At 49.5% G+C, this 24,553-nt stretch overlaps 1 protein-coding gene across 2 annotated transcripts in view; it reads left to right on the top strand.

The window, feature by feature from the left end:
* The window catches only part of GRM7 (glutamate metabotropic receptor 7), a 475,889-nt gene that overhangs the window by 424,983 nt on the left and 26,353 nt on the right, over window positions 1-24,553 (top strand). For both annotated transcript variants that reach the window (XM_077276814.1, XM_077276813.1), the window contains exon 9: window positions 9,762-10,008. In XM_077276814.1, the coding sequence (XP_077132929.1) occupies window positions 9,762-10,008 (247 nt within the window). The remainder of the gene's footprint in view (window positions 1-9,761; window positions 10,009-24,553) is intronic.

Here is a 24,553-nt window from a genome sequence, read left to right as displayed (position 1 = left end):
CTGCTACAACCTCTTTTAGAACAATATGTCCTCTCCCTGTCTGTGTGTTCTCTGCTACAACCTCTTCTAGAACAATGTGTCATCTCCCGTCTGTGTTCTCTGCTACAACCTCTTTTAGAACAATATGTCCTCTCCCCGTCTGTGTGTTCTCTGCTACAACCTCTTTTAGAACAATGTGTCGTCTCACAGTCTGTGTGTTCTCTGCTACAACCTCTTTTAGAACAATGTGTCGTCTCCCGTCTGTGTGTTCTCTGCTACAACCTCTTTTAGAACAACGTGTCATCTCCCGTCTGTGTGTTCTCTGCTACAACCTCTTTTAGAACAATGTGTCGTCTCCCGTCTGTGTGTTCTCTGCTACAACCTCTTTTAGAACAATGTGTCGTCTTCTGTCTGTGTGTTCTCTGCTACAACCTCTTTTAGAACAATGTGTCGTCTTCTGTCTGTGTGTTCTCTGCTACAACATCTTTTAGAACAATGTGTCGTCTCACCGTCTGTGTGTTCTCTGCTACAACCTCTTTTAGAACAATGTGTCGTCTCCCGTCTGTGCGTTCTCTGCTACAACCTCTTTTAGAACAATGTGTCGTCTCCCGTCTGTGTGTTCTCTGCTACAACCTCTTTTAGAACAATGTGTCGTCTTCTGTCTGTGTGTTCTCTGCTACAACCTCTTTTAGAACAATGTGTCGTCTTCTGTCTGTGTGTTCTCTGCTACAACCTCTTTTAGAACAATGTGTCGTCTTCTGTCTGTGTGTTCTCTGCTACAACCTCTTTTGGAACAATGTGTCGTCTCCCGTCTGTGTGTTCTCTGCTACAACCTCTTTTAGAACAATGTGTCGTCTCCCCGTCTGTGTGTTCTCTGCTACAACCTCTTTTAGAACAATGTGTCGTCTCCCCGTCTGTGTGTTCTCTGCTGCGTCCTCTTTCATGGAAGCGCACAGAGGTGGCGGTCACCTGTAGCACATGCGGCTCCATCTGTCTTCTTAAGCACTACTTGAATGGTGATGAAGGAGACAGCCATGATTACAAAGAACAGGAGGTGTTTGTAGAGTTTATAGCAGTATTTTAATGAATGCAAAGTTGAGGTAAGGTGACCGACGCCATCCATTTCTGCTTAGGTCATAAAAAAATCTGTCCGTTTCCTTGACAAATCTAAACCCTCACCCCATGTAAAAATCTGCCACTCGTTCATCATTGTATACAAAAAGTTTAGCGAATTTCTAATGAACTTTATATCTTAATTTCTCACTATTTTCCAAATCTCTGCTGGCTGTTGGTGAATTAGGTTAGAATCCAAAGCTCTGAACTAAACCACCTGGGCAGCTCCAGACTGATACATTCACCTGAACTGATAAATTGTAACAAACTTTAGGCTGTTTTTTATCTCTTCTTTCACCCCAGATTCTTCTTTTCAGTTGCGCCTTCTTGAAGTCTGTTTTCTACTTGTTATTCTCTGCTTCAATGTTTTTTTTATTATTTGTTCACCAATGTGGATGTGATTTTTTTCATCCATTCCAGATAGATATTTTCTGTCCTTTCACGATTTACAAATTTTGAAAAGTTGCTAAATTTTTCACACAAATGAAATATGGAGGGTATAATAGGTCACATGGTGACCTCTTACAGTAGAGATTAAAGGACATGGGAATTATGCCATTCTATTCTACAGAGATCTGAACCTTTCCATTAGCTATCATTGTGGCCATATTGGTTGTCAGTCACCAAGCTTTCCGAGCAAAAAAAAAAAAAAAAAGGACAAATGGATATATATATATATATATAACGGAGGTTCATGGTATCTGACCGTCACATCTGAGATCCGTAGTTCCGCAGTTGCCATCACTGGGATGAGATATATGGACGGATAGTTTCTCCGCTGGGAGTTATCTTCTATTATCTGCTTGGTATTTTTAGGTTTGTTTGTATTTTTTATTTATTACGATACAGAAGTCATTGGAGACACAGAATCCAACTTACCGTAATATCTAAGGGTCACCGTGACTGCTGACCCCCCAAATAAATCAGTTCTCCGCACTCCTCAGTGCTGCAATAAATTCCATTCCACAATATCACACCCTCCCCTCTGATAGCATTATATCTGACACATTGTGTCACAGGAAGATCAAAGTCGCTGCAGCCCCCTGAAAATAATCCACAAGTATCCCGAAATCAGTGCACCCCAAGTAAATAACCCCAGTATCCCCCAATGAAAGCACCACCCATCCTAAAGGGAATCAGTCACCTGGATATTGCTGCCTCATCTGAGAACAGTGTGATGTAGGGGCAGAAATCGTGTGATGTCACTCCTTGTACATAGGAGCAGTATTATAGTAGTTATATTCTTGTACATAGGAGTAGTATTATAGTAGTTATATTCTTGTACATAGGGGCAGTATTATAGTAGTTATATTCTTGTACATAGGAGTAGTATTATAGTAGTTATATTCTTGTACATAGGGGCAGTATTATAGTAGTTATATTCTTGTACATAGGAGCAGTATTATAGTAGTTATATTCTTGTACATAGGAGCAGTATTATAGTAGTTATATTCTTGTACATAGGGGCAGTATTATAGTAGTTATATCCTTGTACATAGGGGCAGTATTATAGTAGTTATATCCTTGTACATAGGGGCAGTATTATAGTAGTTATATTCTTGTACATAGGGGACAGTATTATAGTAGTTATATTCTTGTACATAGGGGACAGTATTATAGTAGTTATTTTCTTGTACATAGGGGCAGTATTATAGTAGTAATATTCTTGTACATAGGGGCAGTATTATAGTAGTTATATTCTTGTATATAGGGGACAGTATTATAGTAGTTATATTCTTGTACATAGGGGCAGTATTATAGTAGTTATATTCTTGTACATAGGGGCAATATTATAGTAGTTATATTCTTGTACATAGGAGCAGTATTATAGTAGTTATATTCTTGTACATAGGAGCAGTAGTATAGTAGTTATATTCCTGTACATAGGGGCAGTATTATAGTAGTTATATTCTTGTACATAGGGGCAGTATTATAATAGTTATATTCTTGTACATAGGAGCAGTATTATAGTAGTTACAGTGGGGCAAAAAAGTATTTAGTCAGTCAGCAATAGTGCAAGTTCCACCACTTAAAAAGATGAGAGGCGTCTGTAATTTACATCATAGGTAGACCTCAACTATGGGAGACAAACTGAGAAAAAAAATCCAGAAAATCACATTGTCTGTTTTTTTTATCATTTTATTTGCATTTTATGGTGGAAAATAAGTATTTGGTCAGAAACAAAATTTCATCTCAATACTTTGTAATATATCCTTTGTTGGCAATGACAGAGGTCAAACGTTTTCTGTAAGTCTTCACAAGGTTGCCACACACTGTTGTTGGTATGTTGGCCCATTCCTCCATGCAGATCTCCTCTAGAGCAGTGATGTTTTTGGCTTTTCGCTTGGCAACACGGACTTTCAACTCCCTCCAAAGGTTTTCTATAGGGTTGAGATCTGGAGACTGGCTAGGCCACTCCAGGACCTTGAAATGCTTCTTACGAAGCCACTCCTTCGTTGCCCTGGCGGTGTGCTTTGGATCATTGTCATGTTGAAAGACCCAGCCACGTTTCATCTTCAATGCCCTTGCTGATGGAAGGAGGTTTGCACTCAAAATCTCACGATACATGGCCCCATTCATTCTTTCATGTACCCGGATCAGTCGTCCTGGCCCCTTTGCAGAGAAACAGCCCCAAAGCATGATGTTTCCACCACCATGCTTTACAGTAGGTATGGTGTTTGATGGATGCAACTCAGTATTCTTTTTCCTCCAAACACGACAAGTTGTGTTTCTACCAAACAGTACCAGTTTGGTTTCATCAGACCATAGGACATTCTCCCAAAACTCCTCTGGATCATCCAAATGCTCTCTAGCAAACTTCAGACGGGCCCGGACATGTACTGGCTTAAGCAGTGGGACACGTCTGGCACTGCAGGATCTGAGTCCATGGTGGCGTAGTGTGTTACTTATGGTAGGCCTTGTTACATTGGTCCCAGCTCTCTGCAGTTCATTCACTAGGTCCCCCCGCGTGGTTCTGGGATTTTTGCTCACCGTTCTTGTGATCATTCTGACCCCACGGGGTGGGATTTTGCGTGGAGCCCCAGATCGAGGGAGATTATCAGTGGTCTTGAATGTCTTCCATTTTCTAATTATTGCTCCCACTGTTGATTTCTTCACTCCAAGCTGGTTGGCTATTGCAGATTCAGTCTTCCCAGCCTGGTGCAGGGCTACAATTTTGTTTCTGGTGTCCTTTGACAGCTCTTTGGTCTTCACCATAGTGGAGTTTGGAGTCAGACTGTTTGAGGGTGTGCACAGGTGTCTTTTTATACTGATAACAAGTTTAAACAGGTGCCATTACTACAGGTAATGAGGGGAGGAAAGAGGAGACTCTTAAAGAAGAAGTTACAGGTCTGTGAGAGCCAGAAATCTGGATTGTTTGTTTCTGACCAAATACTTATTTTCCACCATAATATGCAAATAAAATGATAAAAAAAACAGACAATGTGATTTTCTGGATTTTTTTTTCTCAGTTTGTCTCCCATAGTTGAGGTCTAACTATGATGTAAATTACAGACGCCTCTCATCTTTTTAAGTGGTGGAACTTGCACTATTGCTGACTGACTAAATACTTTTTTGCCCCACTGTATATTCTTGTACATAGGAGCAGTATTATAGTTATATTCTTGTACATAGGGGCAGTATTATAGTAGTTATATTCTTGTACATAGGGACAGTATTATAGTAGTTATATTCTTGTACATAGGAGCAGTATTATAGTAGTTATAATCTTGTACATAGGAGCAGTATTATAGTAGTAATATTCTTGTACATAGGAGCAGTATTATAGTAGTTATATTCTTGTACATAGGGGCAGTATTATAATAGTTATATTCTTGTACATAGGAGCAGTATTATAGTAGTTATATTCTTGTACATAGGAGCAGTATTATAGTAGTTATATTCTTGTACATAGGAGCAGTATTATAGTAGTTATAATCTTGTACATAGGAGCAGTATTATAGTAGTTATATTCTTGTACATAGGAGCAGTATTATAGTAGTTATATTCTTGTACATAGGAGCAGTATTATAGTAGTAATATTCTTGTACATAGGAGCAGTATTATAGTAGTTATATTCTTGTACATAGGAGCAGTATTATAGTAGTTATATTCTTGTACATAGGGGGCAGTATTATAGTAGTTATATCCTTGTACATAGGGGCAGTATTATAGTAGTTATATTCTTGTACATAGGGGCAGTATTATAGTAGTAATATTCTTGTACATAGGAGCAGTATTATAGTAGTTATATTCTTGTACATAGGAGCAGTATTATAGTAGTTATATTCTTGTACATAGGAGCAGTATTATAGTAGTAATATTCTTGTACATAGGAGCAGTATTATAGTAGTTATATTCTTGTACATAGGAGCAGTATTATAGTAGTTATATTCTTGTACATAGGGGGCAGTATTATAGTAGTTATATCCTTGTACATAGGGGCAGTATTATAGTAGTTATATTCTTGTACATAGGAGCAGTATTATAGTAGTAATATTCTTGTACATAGGAGCAGTATTATAGTAGTTATATTCTTGTACATAGGAGCAGTATTATAGTAGTTATATTCTTGTACATAGGGGGCAGTATTATAGTAGTTATATCCTTGTACATAGGGGCAGTATTATAGTAGTTATATTCTTGTACATAGGAGCAGTATTATAGTAGTAATATTCTTGTACATAGGAGCAGTATTATAGTAGTTATATTCTTGTACATAGGAGCAGTATTATAGTAGTTATATTCTTGTACATAGGAGCAGTATTATAGTAGTAATATTCTTGTACATAGGAGCAGTATTATAGTAGTTATATTCTTGTACATAGGAGCAGTATTATAGTAGTTATATTCTTGTACATAGGGGGCAGTATTATAGTAGTTATATCCTTGTACATAGGGGCAGTATTATAGTAGTTATATTCTTGTACATAGGGGCAGTATTATAGTAGTTATATTCTTGTACATAGGAGCAGTATTATAGTAGTTATATTCTTGTACATAGGAGCAGTATTATAGTAGTAATATTCTTGTACATAGGAGCAGTATTATAGTAGTTATATTCTTGTACATAGGAGCAGTATTATAGTAGTTATATTCTTGTACATAGGAGCAGTATTATAGTAGTAATATTCTTGTACATAGGAGCAGTATTATAGTAGTTATATTCTTGTACATAGGAGCAGTATTATAGTAGTTATATTCTTGTACATAGGGGGCAGTATTATAGTAGTTATATCCTTGTACATAGGGGCAGTATTATAGTAGTTATATTCTTGTACATAGGGGCAGTATTATAGTAGTAATATTCTTGTACATAGGAGCAGTATTATAGTAGTTATATTCTTGTACATAGGAGCAGTATTATAGTAGTTATATTCTTGTACATAGGAGCAGTATTATAGTAGTAATATTCTTGTACATAGGAGCAGTATTATAGTAGTTATATTCTTGTACATAGGAGCAGTATTATAGTAGTTATATTCTTGTACATAGGGGGCAGTATTATAGTAGTTATATCCTTGTACATAGGGGCAGTATTATAGTAGTTATATTCTTGTACATAGGAGCAGTATTATAGTAGTAATATTCTTGTACATAGGAGCAGTATTATAGTAGTTATATTCTTGTACATAGGAGCAGTATTATAGTAGTTATATTCTTGTACATAGGGGGCAGTATTATAGTAGTTATATCCTTGTACATAGGGGCAGTATTATAGTAGTTATATTCTTGTACATAGGAGCAGTATTATAGTAGTAATATTCTTGTACATAGGAGCAGTATTATAGTAGTTATATTCTTGTACATAGGAGCAGTATTATAGTAGTTATATTCTTGTACATAGGAGCAGTATTATAGTAGTAATATTCTTGTACATAGGAGCAGTATTATAGTAGTTATATTCTTGTACATAGGAGCAGTATTATAGTAGTTATATTCTTGTACATAGGGGGCAGTATTATAGTAGTTATATCCTTGTACATAGGGGCAGTATTATAGTAGTTATATTCTTGTACATAGGGGCAGTATTATAGTAGTTATATTCTTGTACATAGGGGCAGTATTATAGTAGTTATATTCTTGTACATAGGAGCAGTATTATAGTAGTTATATTCTTGTACATAGGGGGCAGTATTATAGTAGTTATATCCTTGTACATAGGGGCAGTATTATAGTAGTTATATTCTTGTACATAGGGGCAGTATTATAGTAGTTATATTCTTGTACATGGGGCAGTATTATAGTAGTTATATTCTTGTACATAGTGGCAGTATTATACCATTATTAGACTCTTTGCTCACTTCAGAGCTCATGAGATTCTTGATCTCTTTGTACAGGGATATAGTTCTGTCTGACAGGTCTGGCTCTCTGGATATTTCTCGCACACCAGTCTTATAGCGGCTTTTTTCACTTTTACTACTATAATCCCTCAGAGACCTTCCTCCTCTTCATTTTCCTTCTTCCTCTTATATTTTGCTGTTGAGGGGGTTAGTTGTTTGCTCTTTAGGAGTAGCAGAATTGTTTCTGTATTCTTCTCCTTCTTTACCACAGAGTTTGGAAAAGTACAACAGAAAAGTAAAGGCAATGTGGTTTTTACTTTATCTCCTTGTATCGGAATATCTGGTCAATTGTAAAGGATCAGCACGGTCAGAACTAGAGAAAATAAAATCAATCATCTGTTCTTCTTTGTGGAGGGAGAGACTCAGAGCAGCTTAAAGATCCCATTTAATTGAGCTGCGGTTTCGTGTGAGACGGCCGTGCGCAGTCCTGATCCGCGACCAGAGACACAGGGGGGAAAGTGAAATCCGGGTAAGCAGCACTTTCTATAAATCAGAGAGGTGGAGGAAGAAAACCTAGGATTGTGGCCAAATTCCCAGAATCACATCACGTAATGACTCAGGAGCTGGTGACTCGTCCGGTGCGTTGTGTTATATGGGGCCGGGGCCGCTCTGGTGACTTCATACAACGCGGACATCATTGTACTGGATGCAATGGTGATCGGATCCCACCTTGGGTCACATAGTGGACTGGTGAGAACAGCGCTGAGTCTCGTGCCCTGACGACTAGTACTGGGTTAAGGCTATACCAAAGGTTGTCAAATAGTTACAATTTAATACATTGTTATATTTTTTTAATTTACTTTTTATGGAGTTATTTTTCTTAAAAATTTCATGTCAGATTTCAGGAAAAAAAAAAAAAATAGAAAGCAAAAAGGGCAAATTACATATTCACATCGGCAATAGCTTAAAATGCATGTGATGGGAGGAAGTGGGGCTGAAGACTGAAAAGGTGGAAGGGGCTCGGGGAGCGATAATGGTCTACAGTTTACGGGGCACATTAATTTCTTCTGAGTCTCCAGTTTTTCAACATTTGACAATTTTACCCTTTTTACCCCGGTCTCTGGTCTCCCGCCCTTGTCTCTGGTCTCCCGCCCCGGTCTCTGGTCTCCCGCCCCGGTCTCTGGTCTACCGCCCTTGTCTCTGGTCTCCCGCCCTTGTCTCTGGTCTCCCGCCCTTGTCTCTGGTCTCCCGCCCCGGTCTCTAGTCTCCCGCCCCGGTCTCTGGTCTCCCGCCCCGGTCTCTGGTCTCCCGCCCCGGTCTCTGGTCTCCCGCCCCGGTCTCTGGTCTCCCGCCCCGGTCTCTGGTCTCCCGCCCCGGTCTCTGGTCTCCCGCCCCGGTCTCTGGTCTCCCGCCCCGGTCTCTGGTCTCCCGCCCCGGTCTCTGGTCTCCCGCCCCGGTCTCTGGTCTCCCGCCCCGGTCTCTGGTCTCCCGCCCCGGTCTCTGGTCTCCCGCCCTTGTCTCTGGTCTCCCGCCCTTGTCTCTGGTCTCCCGCCCCGGTCTCTAGTCTCCCGCCCCGGTCTCTGGTCTCCCGCCCCGGTCTCTGGTCTCCCGCCCCGGTCTCTGGTCTCCCGCCCTTGTCTCTGGTCTCCCGCCCTTGTCTCTGGTCTCCCGCCCCTGTCTCTGGTCTCCCGCCCCGGTCTCTGGTCTCCCGCCCCGGTCTCTGGTCTCCCGCCCCGGTCTCTGGTCTCCCGCCGTTGTCTCTGGTCTCCCGCCCCAGTCTCTGGTCTCCCGCCCCAGTCTCTGGTCTCCCGCCCCCGTCTCTGGTCTCCCGCCCCCGTCTCTGGTCTCCCACCCTGGTCTCCCGGCCCGGTCTCTGGTTTCCGGTCTCCCTCCCCAGTCTCTGGTCCCCCGCCCCGCTCTCCTGTCTTCTGCCCCGGTCTCCTGTCCTCTGCCCCGCTCTCCTGTCCTCTGCCCCGCTCTCCCGTCCTCCGCCCCGGTCTCCCGTCCTCCGCCCCGCTCTCCCGTCCTCCGCCCCGCTCTCCCGTCCTCCGCCCCGCTCTCCCGTCCTCCGCCCCGCTCTCCCGTCCTCCGCCCCGCTCTCCCGTCCTCCGCCCCGCTCTCCCGTCCTCCGCCCCGCTCTCCCGTCCTCCGCCCCGCTCTCCCGTCCTCCGCCCCGCTCTCCCGTCCTCCTCCCCGGTCTCCCGTCCTCCGCCCCAGTATCCTGTGTTCCTCTGTCATATAATGTTTCGGCCGATAATACATAATAATCTGTACTCTTCCACCTTACATTATAATGTGCTTCTATGTATGACATGTGTCGCCTTTATTACCGCAGCAGCTTTGGTTGAAGCCATGTTTAACCCTTTTTCTTCTGCTCGTGTCTTGCAGCTCTACATCCAGACCACCACCCTCACCATCTCCATGAATCTCAGTGCCTCGGTGGCTCTGGGGATGCTTTACATGCCGAAGGTTTATATTATCATCTTCCACCCAGAACTGAATGTGCAGAAACGCAAACGCAGCTTCAAGGCGGTGGTGACAGCGGCCACAATGTCGTCACGTCTGTCACACAAGCCCAGTGACCGGCCCAACGGGGAAGCCAAGACCGAGCTCTGCGAGAATGTCAATCCGAACAGTGAGTATGGGAAACGGCTTAGATAGTAATTCCCCGTCCTATTAAAGGGACGTGGAGCTGCGGATGTATGGCGATGATAATACGGCCGGAGAGCAGGAGCTTTGTCGCAGGTGAAAGTCTTGCTACAAATGGAAACATTGTATCCGACTATCTGTTATTTACCAATCACTAAGATCTAGTCTGGAGCGACATTGTCATCCCGTGTCTCGCTGTTTCTCTGCCTCACTGTCTCGTGGTCTTTCTGCCTCGCTGTCTCTCTGCCTCACGGTCTCTCTGCCTCGCTGTCGTAGGTATTGACGGTTTTACTGTCGCAGGTATTGGCGGTGTCTCTGTAGCAGGTAATGGTGGTGGAAGGTATTGGCGGTGTCACTGTCACAGGTGTTAGCAGGTATTAGCGGTGTCATTGTCGCAGGTATTGGCTGATTCGATGTAGCAGGTATTGGCGGTGTCACTGTCGCAGGTATTGGCGGTGTCACTGTCGCAGGTATTGGCGGTGTCACTGTCGCAGGTATTGGCGGTGTCACTGTCGCAGGTATAGGCGGTGTCACTGTCGCAGGTATAGGCGGTGTCAGTGTTGCAGGTATTGGTGGTGTCACTGTCGCAGGCTTAGGCTGTGTCACTGTCGCAGGCTTAGGCGGTGTCACTGTCGCAGGTATAGGCGGTGTCAGTGTTGCAGGTATTGGCGGTGTCACTGTCGCAGGTATTGGCGGTGCCACAGGCTTAGGCGGTGTCACTGTCGCAGGCTTAGGCGGTGTCACTGTCACAAGTATAGGCGGTGTCACTGTCGCAGGTATTGGCGGTGTCACTGTCGCAGGTATAGGCAGTGTCATTGTCGCAGGTATTGGCGGTGTCAGTGTCGCAGGTATTGGCGTTGTCACTGTCGCAGGTATTGGCAGTTTCAATGAAACAGGTATTGGCGGTGTCACTGTCGCAGATATTGGCGGTGTCACTGTTGCAGGTATTGGTGGTTTTACTGTCGCAGGTATTGGCGGTGTCACTGTTGCCTGTCAGTGTCATAGGTATTGGTGGTGTCACTGTCGCAGGTATTGGTGGTGTCACTGTCGCAGGTATTGGCGGAGTCATTGTCGGAGGCATAGGCGGTGTCACTGTCACAGGCATAGGTGGTGTCACTGTCGCAGGTATTGGCGGTGTCAGTGTTGCAGGTATTGGCGTTGTCACTGGTATTGGCGGTGTCACTGTCACAGGTATAGGCGTTGTCACTGTCGCAGGTATAGGCGGTGTCACTGTCGCAGGTATAGGCGGTGTCAGTGTTGCAGGTATTGGTGGTGTCACTGTCGCAGGCTTAGGCGGTGTCACTGTCGCAGGCTTAGGCGGTGTCACTGTCGCAGGTATAGGCGGTGTCAGTGTTGCAGGTATTGGCGGTGTCACTGTCGCAGGTATTGGCGGTGTCACAGGCTTAGGCGGTGTCACTGTCGCAGGCTTAGGCGGTGTCACTGTCACAAGTATAGGCGGTGTCACTGTCGCAGGTATTGGCGGTGTCACTGTCGCAGGCTAAGGCGGTGTCACTGTCGCAGGCTAAGGCGGTGTCACTGTCGCAGGCTTAGGCGGTGTCACTGTCGCAGGTATAGGCGGTGTCAGTGTTGCAGGTATTGGCGGTGTCACTGTCGCAGGCTTAGGCGGTGTCACTGTCGCAGGCATAGGCGGTGTCACTGTCGCAGGTATAGGCGGTGTCAGTGTTGCAGGTATTGGCGGTGTCACTGTCGCAGGCTTAGGCGGTGTCACTGTCGCAGGCATAGGCGGTGTCACTGTCGCAGGTACAGGCGTTGTCACTGTCGCAGGCTTAGGCGGTGTCACTGTCGCAGGTATAGGCGGTGTCAGTGTTGTAGGTATAGGCGGTGTCACTGTCGCAGGCATAGGCGGTGTCACTGTCGCAGGTATAGGCGGTGTCACTGTCGCAGGCATAGGCGGTGTCACTGTCGCAGGCATAGGCGGTGTCACTGTCGCAGGTATAGGCGTTGTCACTGTCGCAGGTATAGGCGGTGTCACTGTCGCAGGCATAGGCGGTGTCACTGTCGCAGGCTTAGGCGGTGTCACTGTCGCAGGTATAGGCGGTGTCACTGTCGCAGGTATAGGCGTTGTCACTGTCGCAGGTATAGGCGGTGTCACTGTCGCAGGCATAGGCAGTGTAACTGTCACAGGCTTAGGCGGTGTCACTGTCGCAGGTATAGGCGGTGTCAGTGTCGCAGGTATAGGCGGTGTCACTGTCGCAGGCATAGGCGGTGTAACTGTCACAGGCTTAGGCGGTGTCACTGTCCCAGGTATAGGCGGTGTCACTGTCGCAGGTATAGGCGTTGTCACTGTCGCAGGTATAGGCGGTGTCACTGTCGCAGGCATAGGCGGTGTAACTGTCACAGGCTTAGGCGGTGTCACTGTCGCAGGTATAGGCGGTGTCACTGTCGCAGGTATAGGCGGTGTCACTGTCGCAGGTATAGGCGGTGTCACTGTCGCAGGCATAGGCGGTGTAACTGTCACAGGCTTAGGCGGTGTCACTGTCGCAGGTATAGGCGGTGTCACTGTCGCAGGTATAGGCGGTGTCAGTGTCGCAGGTATAGGCGGTGTCACTGTCGCAGGCATAGGCGGTGTCACTGTCGCAGGCATAGGCGGTGTCACTGTCACAGGTATAGGCGGTGTCAGTGTTGCAGGTATTGGCGGTGTCACTGTCGCAGGCTTAGGCGGTGTCACTGTCGCAGGCTTAGGCGGTGTCACTGTCGCAGGCATAGGCGGTGTCACTGTCGCAGGCATAGGCGGTGTCACTGTCGCAGGCTTAGGCGGTGTCACTGTCGCAGGTATAGGCGGTGTCACTGTCGCAGGCATAGGCGGTGTCACTGTCGCAGGTATAGGCGGTGTCACTGTCGCAGGTATAGGCGGTGTCAGTGTCGCAGGTATAGGCGGTGTCAGTGTCGCAGGCATAGGCGGTATCACTGTCGCAGGCATAGGCGGTGTCACTGTCACAGGTATAGGCGGTGTCAGTGTTGCAGGTATTGGCGGTGTCACTGTCGCAGGCTTAGGCGGTGTCACTGTCGCAGGCATAGGCGGTGTCACTGTCGCAGGTATAGGCGTTGTCACTGTCGCAGGTATAGGCGGTGTCACTGTCGCAGGCATAGGCGGTGTCACTGTCGCAGGCATAGGCGGTGTCACTGTCGCAGGCTTAGGCGGTGTCACTGTCGCAGGTATAGGCGGTGTCACTGTTGCAGGTATAGGCGTTGTCACTGTCGCAGGCATAGGCAGTGTAACTGTCACAGGCTTAGGCGGTGTCACTGTCGCAGGTATAGGCGGTGTCACTGTCGCAGGTATAGGCGGTGTCAGTGTCGCAGGCATAGGCGGTGTCACTGTCGCAGGCATAGGCGGTGTCACTGTCACAGGTATAGGCGGTGTCAGTGTTGCAGGTATTGGCGGTGTCACTGTCGCAGGCTTAGGCGGTGTCACTGTCGCAGGTACAGGCGTTGTCACTGTCGCAGGCTTAGGCGGTGTCACTGTCGCAGGTATAGGCGGTGTCAGTGTTGTAGGTATAGGCGGTGTCACTGTCGCAGGCATAGGCGGTGTCACTGTCGCAGGTATAGACGGTGTCACTGTCGCAGGCATAGGCGGTGTCACTGTCGCAGGCATAGGCGGTGTCACTGTCGCAGGTATAGGCGTTGTCACTGTCGCAGGTATAGGCGGTGTCACTGTCGCAGGCATAGGCGGTGTCACTGTCGCAGGCTTAGGCGGTGTCACTGTCGCAGGTATAGGCGGTGTCACTGTCGCAGGTATAGGCGTTGTCACTGTCGCAGGTATAGGCGGTGTCACTGTCGCAGGCATAGGCAGTGTAACTGTCACAGGCTTAGGCGGTGTCACTGTCGCAGGTATAGGCGGTGTCAGTGTCGCAGGTATAGGCGGTGTCACTGTCGCAGGCATAGGCGGTGTAACTGTCACAGGCTTAGGCGGTGTCACTGTCCCAGGTATAGGCGGTGTCACTGTCGCAGGTATAGGCGTTGTCACTGTCGCAGGTATAGGCGGTGTCACTGTCGCAGGCATAGGCGGTGTAACTGTCACAGGCTTAGGCGGTGTCACTGTCGCAGGTATAGGCGGTGTCACTGTCGCAGGTATAGGCGGTGTCACTGTCGCAGGTATAGGCGGTGTCACTGTCGCAGGCATAGGCGGTGTAACTGTCACAGGCTTAGGCGGTGTCACTGTCGCAGGTATAGGCGGTGTCACTGTCGCAGGTATAGGCGGTGTCAGTGTCGCAGGTATAGGCGGTGTCACTGTCGCAGGCATAGGCGGTGTCACTGTCGCAGGCATAGGCGGTGTCACTGTCACAGGTATAGGCGGTGTCAGTGTTGCAGGTATTGGCGGTGTCACTGTCGCAGGCTTAGGCGGTGTCACTGTCGCAGGCTTAGGCGGTGTCACTGTCGCAGGCATAGGCGGTGTCAATGTCGCAGGCATAGGCGGTGTCACTGTCGCAGGCTTAGGCGGTGTCACTGTCGCAGGTATAGGCGGTGTCACTGTCGCAGGCATAGGCGGTGTCACTGTCGCAGGTATAGGCGGTGTCACTGTCGCAGGTATAGGCGGTGTCAGTGTCGCAGGTATAGGCGGTGTCAGTGTCGCAGGCATAGGCGGTATCACTGTCGCAGGCATAGGCGGTGTCACTGTCACAGGTATAGGCGGTGTCAGTGTTGCAGGTATTGGCGGTGTCACTGTCGCAGGCTTAGGCGGTGTCACTGTCGCAGGCATAGGCGGTGTCACTGTCGCAGGTATAGGCGTTGTCACTGTCGCAGGTATAGGCGGTGTCACTGTCGCAGGCATAGGCGGTGTCACTGTCGCAGGCATAGGCGGTGTCACTGTCGCAGGCTTAGGCGGTGTCACTGTCGCAGGTATAGGCGGTGTCACTGTTGCAGGTATAGGCGTTGTCACTGTCGCAGGCATAGGCAGTGTAACTGTCACAGGCTTAGGCGGTGTCACTGTCGCAGGTATAGGCGGTGTCACTGTCGCAGGTATAGGCGGTGTCAGTGTCGCAGGCATAGGCGGTGTCACTGTCGCAGGCATAGGCGGTGTCACTGTCACAGGTATAGGCGGTGTCAGTGTTGCAGGTATTGGCGGTGTCACTGTCGCAGGCTTAGGCGGTGTCACTGTCGCAGGCATAGGCGTTGTCACTGTCGCAGGTATAGGCGGTGTCACTGTCGCAGGTATAGGCAGTGTAACTGTCACAGGCATAGGCAGTGTAACTGTCACAGGCTTAGGCGGTGTCACTGTCGCAGGTATAGGCGGTGTCAGTGTCGCAGGTATAGGCGGTGTCACTGTCGCAGGTATAGGCGGTGTCACTGTCGCAGGCATAGGCGGTGTAACTGTCGCAGGTATAGGCGGTGTCACTGTCGCAGGTATAGGCAGTGTAACTGTCACAGGCATAGGCAGTGTAACTGTCACAGGCTTAGGCGGTGTCACTGTCGCAGGCTTAGGCGGTGTCACTGTTGCAGGTATAGGCGGTGTCAGTGTCGCAGGTATAGGCGGTGTCACTGTCGCAGGCATAGGCGGTGTAACTGTCACAGGCATAGGCGTTGTCACTGTCCCAGGTATAGGCGGTGTAACTGTCACAGGCTTAGGCGGTGTCACTGTCGCAGGTATAGGCGGTGTCACTGTCGCAGGTATAAGCGGTGTCAGTGTCGCAGGCATAGGCGGTGTCACTGTCACAGGTATAGGCGGTGTCAGTGTTGCAGGTATTGGCGGTGTCACTGTCGCAGGCTTAGGCGGTGTCACTGTCGCAGGCTTAGGCGGTGTCACTGTCGCAGGTATAGGCGGTGTCACTGTCGCAGGCATAGGCGGTGTCAGTGTTGCAGGTATTGGCGGTGTCACTGTCGCAGGCTTAGGCGGTGTCACTGTCGCAGGCATAGGCGGTGTCACTGTCACAGGTATAGGCGGTGTCAGTGTTGCAGGTATTGGCGGTGTCACTGTCGCAGGCTTAGGCGGTGTCACTGTCGCAGGCTTAGGCGGTGTCACTGTCGCAGGTATAGGCGGTGTCACTGTCGCAGGCATAGGCGGTGTCAGTGTCGCAGGTATTGGCGGTGTCACTGTCGCAGGCTTAGGCGGTGTCACTGTCGCAGGCATAGGCGGTGTCACTGTCACAGGTATAGGCGGTGTCAGTGTTGCAGGTATTGGCGGTGTCACTGTCGCAGGCTTAGGCGGTGTCACTGTCGCAGGCTTAGGCGGTGTCACTGTCGCAGGTATAGGCGGTGTCACTGTCGCAGGCGGCTGCTGTACCAGCACTGTTGTCTCAGATCTCGGCGCTCACAGACCACGGATATGATATTCGCGGCTCCGACACAGGAGCACGTTGTATAATTAGATCTGAAAGCCGCACAGGCAGGAAGGTAACGCAGCCAATGGATAGCCGGTGCAAACTTTCGGGCAGGAAAGCGTTAACGCTAGCGCTATAAATAGCGGTGCGCGGTCGCGTCGATCCCTCTTCTTCCGCTTTCTGTCCTACTTTCATAAATAGGCCGTTTTGTTCCAATTTTCTGCTCTTTTCGCTGAAGCTTCTTCTTTCCTTTTGGGAGTAAAATTCTCATCAAACGCGGCAGCTGATGGTGTTAATGCCACTCTCCCGGGGGTCCGGCTGCTCCTTACCGGGGACGAAACCTTCACGCTGCTTTCATGTCTGAGGGGCCGCGGCCTGACGTTCTGCAGCTCGTGGGGCACAGTGACATCTAAAGTCATGGACAGGTACAGCTGTCAGGACCTGGAGGCGGCAGAGTGACGGAAGACAAGGGGGAGGGCGTGCATACTAATGCAATGGGGTCTTAGCAGTGAAGGGGACCATCACTTCGGCTATTAGGTGGCAAAGCCTGGTTAAGACCCCTCTAAGACATTGGGGAATTGCTCCAAGGCTGCTGAGCAGTATACGGAGAGGGAGACAAAGCTCAGGCCCAAAATCCGAATGGGGAAGAAGTTCGGTGTCATATAAAGTTCTGCAACTTGTTTATATATTTCATGTATCAACTCTTTACCGCTGTCAGGAGCTCTGCTTGCTGTCAGTGAACAGACACATTCCTCTAGGTGATAAAATCCTACTGACACAAGTGCGCAGCTTCGTATCGAGCCTTCAAGTTGTCTCTCGTTACAATCAGGACTGATGACCCAATGCTCTGTGCCCGCAGCCCACTCCAGACCCCCATTCTGATGACCCAATGCTCCTTACCCGCAGCCCCTTCCAGACCCCCATTCTGGTGACCCAATGCTCCTTACCCGCAGCCCCTTCCAGACCCCCATTCTGGTGACCCAATGCTCCTTACCCGCAGCCCCTTCCAGACCCCCATTCTGGTGACCCAATGCTCCTTACCCGCAGCCCCTTCCAGACCCCCATTCTGGTGACCCAATGCTCCTTACCCGCAGCCCCTTCCAGACCCCCGTTCTAGTGGCCCAATGCGCCTTACCTGCAGCCCCCTCCAGACCCCCCATTCTGGTGACCCAATGCTCCTTACCCGCTGCCCCTTCCAGACCCCGCTCTGTTGACCCAATACTCCATTCCCTCAGCCCCTCCAGACCCCCATTCTGATGACCCAATGCTCCTTACCCGCTGCCCCTTCCAGACCCCCGTTCCAGTGACCCAATGCTCCTTACCTGCAGCCCCCTCCAGACCCCCCATTCTGGTGACCCAATGCTCCTTACCCGCTGCCCCTTCCAGACCCCGCTCTGTTGACCCAATACTCCATTCCCTCAGCCCCTCCAGACCCCCCATTCTGATGACCCAATGCTCCTTACCCGCTGCCCCTTCCAGACCCCCGTTCCAGTGACCCAATGCTCCTTACCTGCAGCCCCCTCCAGACCCCCCATTCTGGTGACCCAATGCTCCTTACCCGCTGCCCCTTCCAGACCCCGCTCTGTTGACCCAATACTCCATTCCCTCAGCCCCTCCAGACCCCCGTTCTAGTGGCCCAATGCTCCTTACCTGCAGCCCCCTCCAGACCCCCATTCTGGTGACCCATTGCTCCTTACCCGCAGCCCCCTCCAGACCCCGTTCTGCTGACCCAATGTTCCATGCCTGCAGCACCCTCCAGACCCCTGTTCTGGTGGCTCAAAGCTCCTTACCCGCAGCCCCCTCCAGACCCCCATTCTGGTGACCCAATGCTCCATTCCCTCAGCCCCTCCAGACCCCGCTCTGTTGACCCATTGCTCCTTACCCGCAGCCCCCTCCAGACCCCATTCTGCTGACCCAATGTTCCATGCCTGCAGCCCCCTCCAGACCCCTGTTCTGGTGGCTCAAAGCTCCTTACCCGCAGTCCCCTCCAGACCCCCATTCTGGTGACCCAATGCTCCATTCCCTCAGCCCCTCCAGACCCCGCTCTGTTGACCCATTGCTCCTTACCCGCAGCCCCCTCCAGACCCCATTCTGGTGACCCAATGCTCCATGCCCTCAGCCTCCTCTAGACCCCCATTCTGGTGGCCCAATGCTCCTTACCCGCAGCCCCTTCCAGACCCCGTTCTGGTGACCCTGTGTTTTTACCCGCAGCCCCCTCCGGACCCCGTTCTGGTGACCCAATGCTCCATTCCCTCAGCCCCTCCAGACCCCGCTCTGTTGACCCATTGCTCCTTACCCGCAGCCCCCTCCAGACCCCGTTCTGGTGACCCAATGCTCTTTTCCCACAGACCCCCTTCTGGAGACCCTGTGCTCCTTACCCGCAGCCCCCTCTGAATCCCTTCTGGTGACCCTGTGCTCCTTACCCTCAGCCTCCTCTAGACCCCCATTCTGGTGGCCCAATGCTCCTTACCCGCAGCGCCTTCCAGACCCCGCTCTGTTGACCCATTGCTCCTTACCCGCAGCCCCCTCTGGACCCCATTCTGGTGACCCAATGCTCCTTACCCGCAGCCCCTTTCAGACCCCGTTCTGGTGACCCTGTGCTCCTTACCCGCAGCCCCCTCCAGACCCCCTTTCTGGTGACCCAATGCTCTTTTCCCACAGCCCCCTTCCAGACCCCCATTCTGGTGGCCCAATGCTCCTTACCCGCAGCCCCTTCCAGACCCCGTTCTGGTGACCCTGTGCTCTTTACCCGCAGCCCCCTCTGGGCCCAGTCCTATGTCCGCACGTAGTCGGTTGAGGACATGTTGGATGATCCCAGCTGCAGTCACAGACTCCGCTCGTTCTTCTAATGAAGATGTGATACAAAGTGACCCGTCCGCCCGCGGGGGCCCCGGCCTTCTCTGTGAGCCTGTCACCCTCCCCAATGTCCTGTGACAGTGTGAGCGCCGTCCCCACAGGATGGCAGCGAGTGAAGCGGCATCTTGTGAGGTCAGCAGCTTCCCCCGTGGCGGGGTTGGCACGGAGGAGGCTCGTTAGAGGCGAACTGCTGATTTGGGTTTTCCGCTCTGCGTTGCTCGGGTTATGGATCAGTTAATAAAGTGCCATTTCCAGTCTGGATTGACGAGGGGGCCGACAGGATGAGACACGAGGGGGATATTCTGCCAGCGCACCATGGGCGATCTGCAACCAACGCCGCCGTTCATCTTGTGGCCTCTCATTAACAGGGTTGAAGAGGATTAGCAAAACATCTGCCTTTTGTCAAAAGAGGCGCCACCCCTGCCAGCAGGCTGAGTCTGGTATCGCAGCCCAGCTCTATAGAAGAGAACGGGGTTCAGCTGCAATACCACACACAACCTGAAGACAGGATGGCGCTATTTCTAGGAAATAGCAGCCATGTTTTACTGTTGCCTTTAATCTGCCCGTTTGTTTCCTTCTTCACTTTCTTATTAAGAGCCACCTGTAAAAGCTGTGCAGAACCCACGGGGCTCCAGACTGGGCCTCTTTCTAAAAAGGTCCCTATGTATAAAGTTCTTCAATTCTCCAGTCTCTCTGCTTCCTGTCAGTGAATTGAAACATTAATGATTACATTGGGAATTTGGCCTGTACATACAGCAGAGGCTTTGTTACAATGTATCAGTGTTGGAAACATATATAAGGAGGAGTTTTCCAAAATATTTTTATCAGTTTTTTTGCAATAAATTTTCTGCACCAAAATTGTGCAAAAAGTTATTGGTGTTACTGCGCTTGAATAAGTAGAAAAAGTAGGCACATTGGATCTGAGGGCCCCTGTTTTAGGGACCATTGGAGACCCAGCAAATGTTTATGTTCAGATGATCCAGTCCTCCAGGCCTCTAACCCCTCCAGACCCCCGTTCAGGTGGTCCAATGCTTCAGGCCCACAGCCTCCTCATACCTCCCAACTTTTGAAGATGGGAAAGAGGGACAAAGTTTGCTGGCTGCACATGATGCTCCATACTGTATAATGGCCACACATGATGCTCCATACTGTATAATGACCACACATGATGCTCCATACTGTATAATGGCCACACATGATGCTCCATACTGTATAATGACCACACATGATGCTCCATACTGTATAATGACCGCACATGATGCTCCATACTGTATAATGACCACACATGATGCTCCATACTGTATAATGACCACACATGATGCTCCATACTGTATAATGACCGCACATGATGCTCCATACTGTATAATGACCGCACATGATGCTCCATATTGTATAATGACCGCACATGATGCTCCATACTGTATAATGACCACACATGATGCTCCATACTGTATAATGACCACACATGATGCTCCATACTGTATAATGACCGCACATGATGCTCCATACTGTATAATGACCACACATGATGCTCCATACTGTATAATGACCGCACATGATGCTCCATACTGTATAATGACCACACATGATGCTCCATACTGTATAATGACCGCACATGATGCCCCATACTGTATAATGACCGCACATGATGCTCCATACTGTATAATGACCGCACATGATGCTCCATATTGTATAATGACCGCACATGATGCTCCTTACTGTATAATGACCGCACATGATGCTCCATACTGTATAATGACCGCACATGATGCTCCATACTGTATAATGACCGCACATGATGCTCCATACTGTATACTGGCTGCACATGATGCTCCATATTGTATAATGACTGCACATGATGCTCCATACTGTATACTGGCTGCACATGATGCTCCATATTGTATAATGACCGCACATGATGCTCCATACTGTATAATGACCGCACATGATGCTCCATATTGTATAATGACCGCACATGATGCTCCTTACTGTATAATGACTGCACATGATGCTCCATACTGTATAATGACCGCACATGATGCTCCATACTGTATAATGACCGCACATGATGCTCCATACTGTATACTGGCTGCACATGATGCTCCTTACTGTATAATGACTGCACATGATGCTCCATATTGTATAATGACCACACATGATGCTCCATACTGTATACTGGCTGCACATGATGCTCCATATTGTATAATGACCGCACATGATGCTCCATACTGTATAATGACTGCACATGATGCTCCATACTGTATAATGACCCCACATGATGCTCCATACTGTATTATGGCCACAGTTCTCCATACTGTATAATGACATACAGGCACGCAGCTCACACACATGCAGCATCACACACACAGTATCACACATACACACGCAGCATCACAAACGCAGCTCACAAACACATGCAGCTTTGACACAAATGCATCACACATGCAGCCATCACACACACACACAGCCATCACACACACACGTAGTCATCACACACACACGCAGCCATCACACACACACACGCAGCCATCACACACACACACAGTCATCACACACACACGCAGTCATCACACACACGCAGCCATCACACACACACACGCAGCCATCACACACACACACGCAGCCATCACACACACACGCAGCCATCACACACACACACACACGCAGCCATCACACACACACACACGCAGCCATCACACACATGCAGCCATCACACACACCCAGCCATCACACACACCCAGCCATCACACACACACCCAGCCATCACACACACACACACACCCAGCCATCACACACACACACACACCCAGCCATCACACACACACACTCAGCCATCACACACACACACCCAGCCATCACACACACACACCCAGCCATCACACACACACACCCAGCCATCACACACACCCAGCCATCACACACACCAGATACCTCATACACACATGACACACACACAAATGCAGCATCACACATCTCACACACACACACACAATCTCCTCTGTGGTGCAGGGGCGGCTGATCTGTCCATGTGCACTGCAGCTCTTCAGTTTCTCCGGCTGCTCACAGCTCTGCACTGTCCCGGCACCTCCCCCGTCTCTCCTTCTCTGCCGGGATAGCAGCTAAGAGCAGGAGACGCCAGAGCTCTGTGCACACACCTCAGGTAGTGAGTCGCTGACCTCTCATCTTGATCGCTGCTGGCTCTCTTCCTCAGCGTGGCAGCGCCGCACACACAGGGGGCGGGGGCGGGGGCGGGGGAGGGATCGGTCGGGAGGAGACCCAGCATGTATAAGAAAAAAAAAACAGCCACAAACCTAATCGGGCTCTCTCTACGTCCCGGAAGTGGGCGGGGCTTCACCGGCGGCCGCAAATTCGGGATTTTAAATGCCCGAAGCGGGACAGCGGGACCCCGGTGCCAAAGCGGGACTGTCACGCTGAAATCGGGACGGTTGGGAGGTATGGCCCTCCTCCAGACCCTTATTCAGGTGGTGCATTGTACCAAGCTTGCAGCCCCCTACAGACCCCCGTTGAGGTGGCACAATGCTCCAGACCCTTATACAGGTGGTGCACTGTACCAAGCATGCAGCCCCCTCCAGCCCCTCGTTCAGGTGGTGCTTTGACCCAGGCTCGCAGCCCCCTACAGACCCCCGTTGAGGTGGCCAAGTGCTCCAGACCCTTATTCAGGTGATGCATTATACCAAGCATGCAGCCCCCTCCAGCCCCTTGCTTGGGTGGTGCTTTGACCCAGGCTCGCAGCCTCCTCCAGACACCCTTTGAGGTGGCCCATTGCTCGCAGCCCCCTCCAGACCCTTATTCAGGTGGTGCATTGCGCCAGGCACGCAGACCCCTTCAGACCCCTGTTCAGATCGTCCTACGCTCTAGAGCCCTTATTTTAGGAACCATTTTTAAATTTGTGAGAGCCCTTTAAATTCTCAGAGAATGCACTGATACACTGTAACAAATGCTCAAAATGAAACTGAGACGTTTTCAAGCTTCCGAATGTTTCCATTTGCTGACAGCAAGCAGTGTTGAGTTCCTCCATGCTGCACCTGGGACTTTGGCCAGGCGTTGCCTCATACAGACTGATCACAGTGTGGCTCCGTCCACGGAAAGTGGCTCAAACACAAAGACGACCTAAAACTTCTGCAACTATCAATAAGTGATGTGGATTCTCTGTGGCCGTGGCCCGCACCTGAATAAGAAATGAGCCATCGCCATGAGCCATCTGGGCCCTTACAGTCCGATAGCTCCTCATAATGCACAATCCACCTGCTGAGGAGCTGGGTGTGGCCCCTTACACCTTGGGCCCCTGTGTGCCTGCAAAGGTTGTACCAATGATCTGTCCGCCCCTGCCGAAAAGGAAAAATGAAGGGACACATCTGTAACTGCGGCTGCAGCAGATCTCCTACTTAGAAGAGGCGCTGAGGTCGGCAGTAGGAGGAGGCCGGCAGGTCTGGTGGTCAGGACTAGTGCCTTCGCTCCTGGACCGGGGTCAGACGATACTTTTTGATCACCAGCAAAGTTAATGACAACCAAGTGTGTTGCAGCAGGGATGTAGCAGCACCTCTGTACGTTTGGGACTGATTTTGTGTTGTTTGTTATCTTTTACTCTATACACATCCAAAGCTGCACTAAATGTTGCTTTCCTCTTGGTGTATCTGAGGACGCAGCGCTTCCCTTGCAGCTCTTACAGCAGAGTGCAGCCTGGACACATAACAAGTGAGGTTTTGAATGCTGCTTTGGATGTGACTGGAGTACAGCACTGAGATCAGAGTAGGGGAGATAATTCATTTGCAAAGTTTATTAAAAAGTTAAAAAAGCAAATGTAACCTGTAAAAGATGTTGACAAGTGGATCGACACCACGAGGTGCGTAAAGATACGAGATCCGAAAACTGTGAACGTGTCACTTGTCACCACGCGGGGAGGAATAAATCTGCCTCGAAATTAATCAACCTCCTCTGATTCCTTTAGTTTCTAACACATTGATTTATACTTGATCCCTCACACGCTCCGATCTCTTGTCCTGATGGTTTGATACAAAGTATCTGTGCAGATGAAATGTATCAATGTAAACTGTCTATAGGAGACTGGCTACAAGTGTAACAAAGCCTCCAATGTTGGGTCTGGGCAGTCTGTGCTGGGGATTCACTGACAGCATGCAGAGGTCTTGTCAACCCAAACTTTACAGGATGGGAATATCACTTTAACTCCGGCAGATCCCGTCCTTTCTCCATAGAAATCTCCATCTCGGCTTCGTCTCCTTGTGGGAGTTTGTTACCAGCCCATCAGTATAAATCCCCGCTAATGGGCTGTAGTAATTGTCACTCGTGGCCGGGGAGTGGCCGCATTTGGCAGCACGGCGCTCCCCCAGGACGCACGGAAGCTGCCGGATTGTTATATAA

This window comes from Ranitomeya variabilis, chromosome 8, assembly GCF_051348905.1.
Source record: "Ranitomeya variabilis isolate aRanVar5 chromosome 8, aRanVar5.hap1, whole genome shotgun sequence".
Taxonomy (NCBI): Eukaryota; Metazoa; Chordata; class Amphibia; order Anura; family Dendrobatidae; genus Ranitomeya; species Ranitomeya variabilis.
The sequence above is the reverse complement of the archived record's forward strand: the minus strand, read 5'-3'. Positions and strand labels throughout refer to the sequence as shown.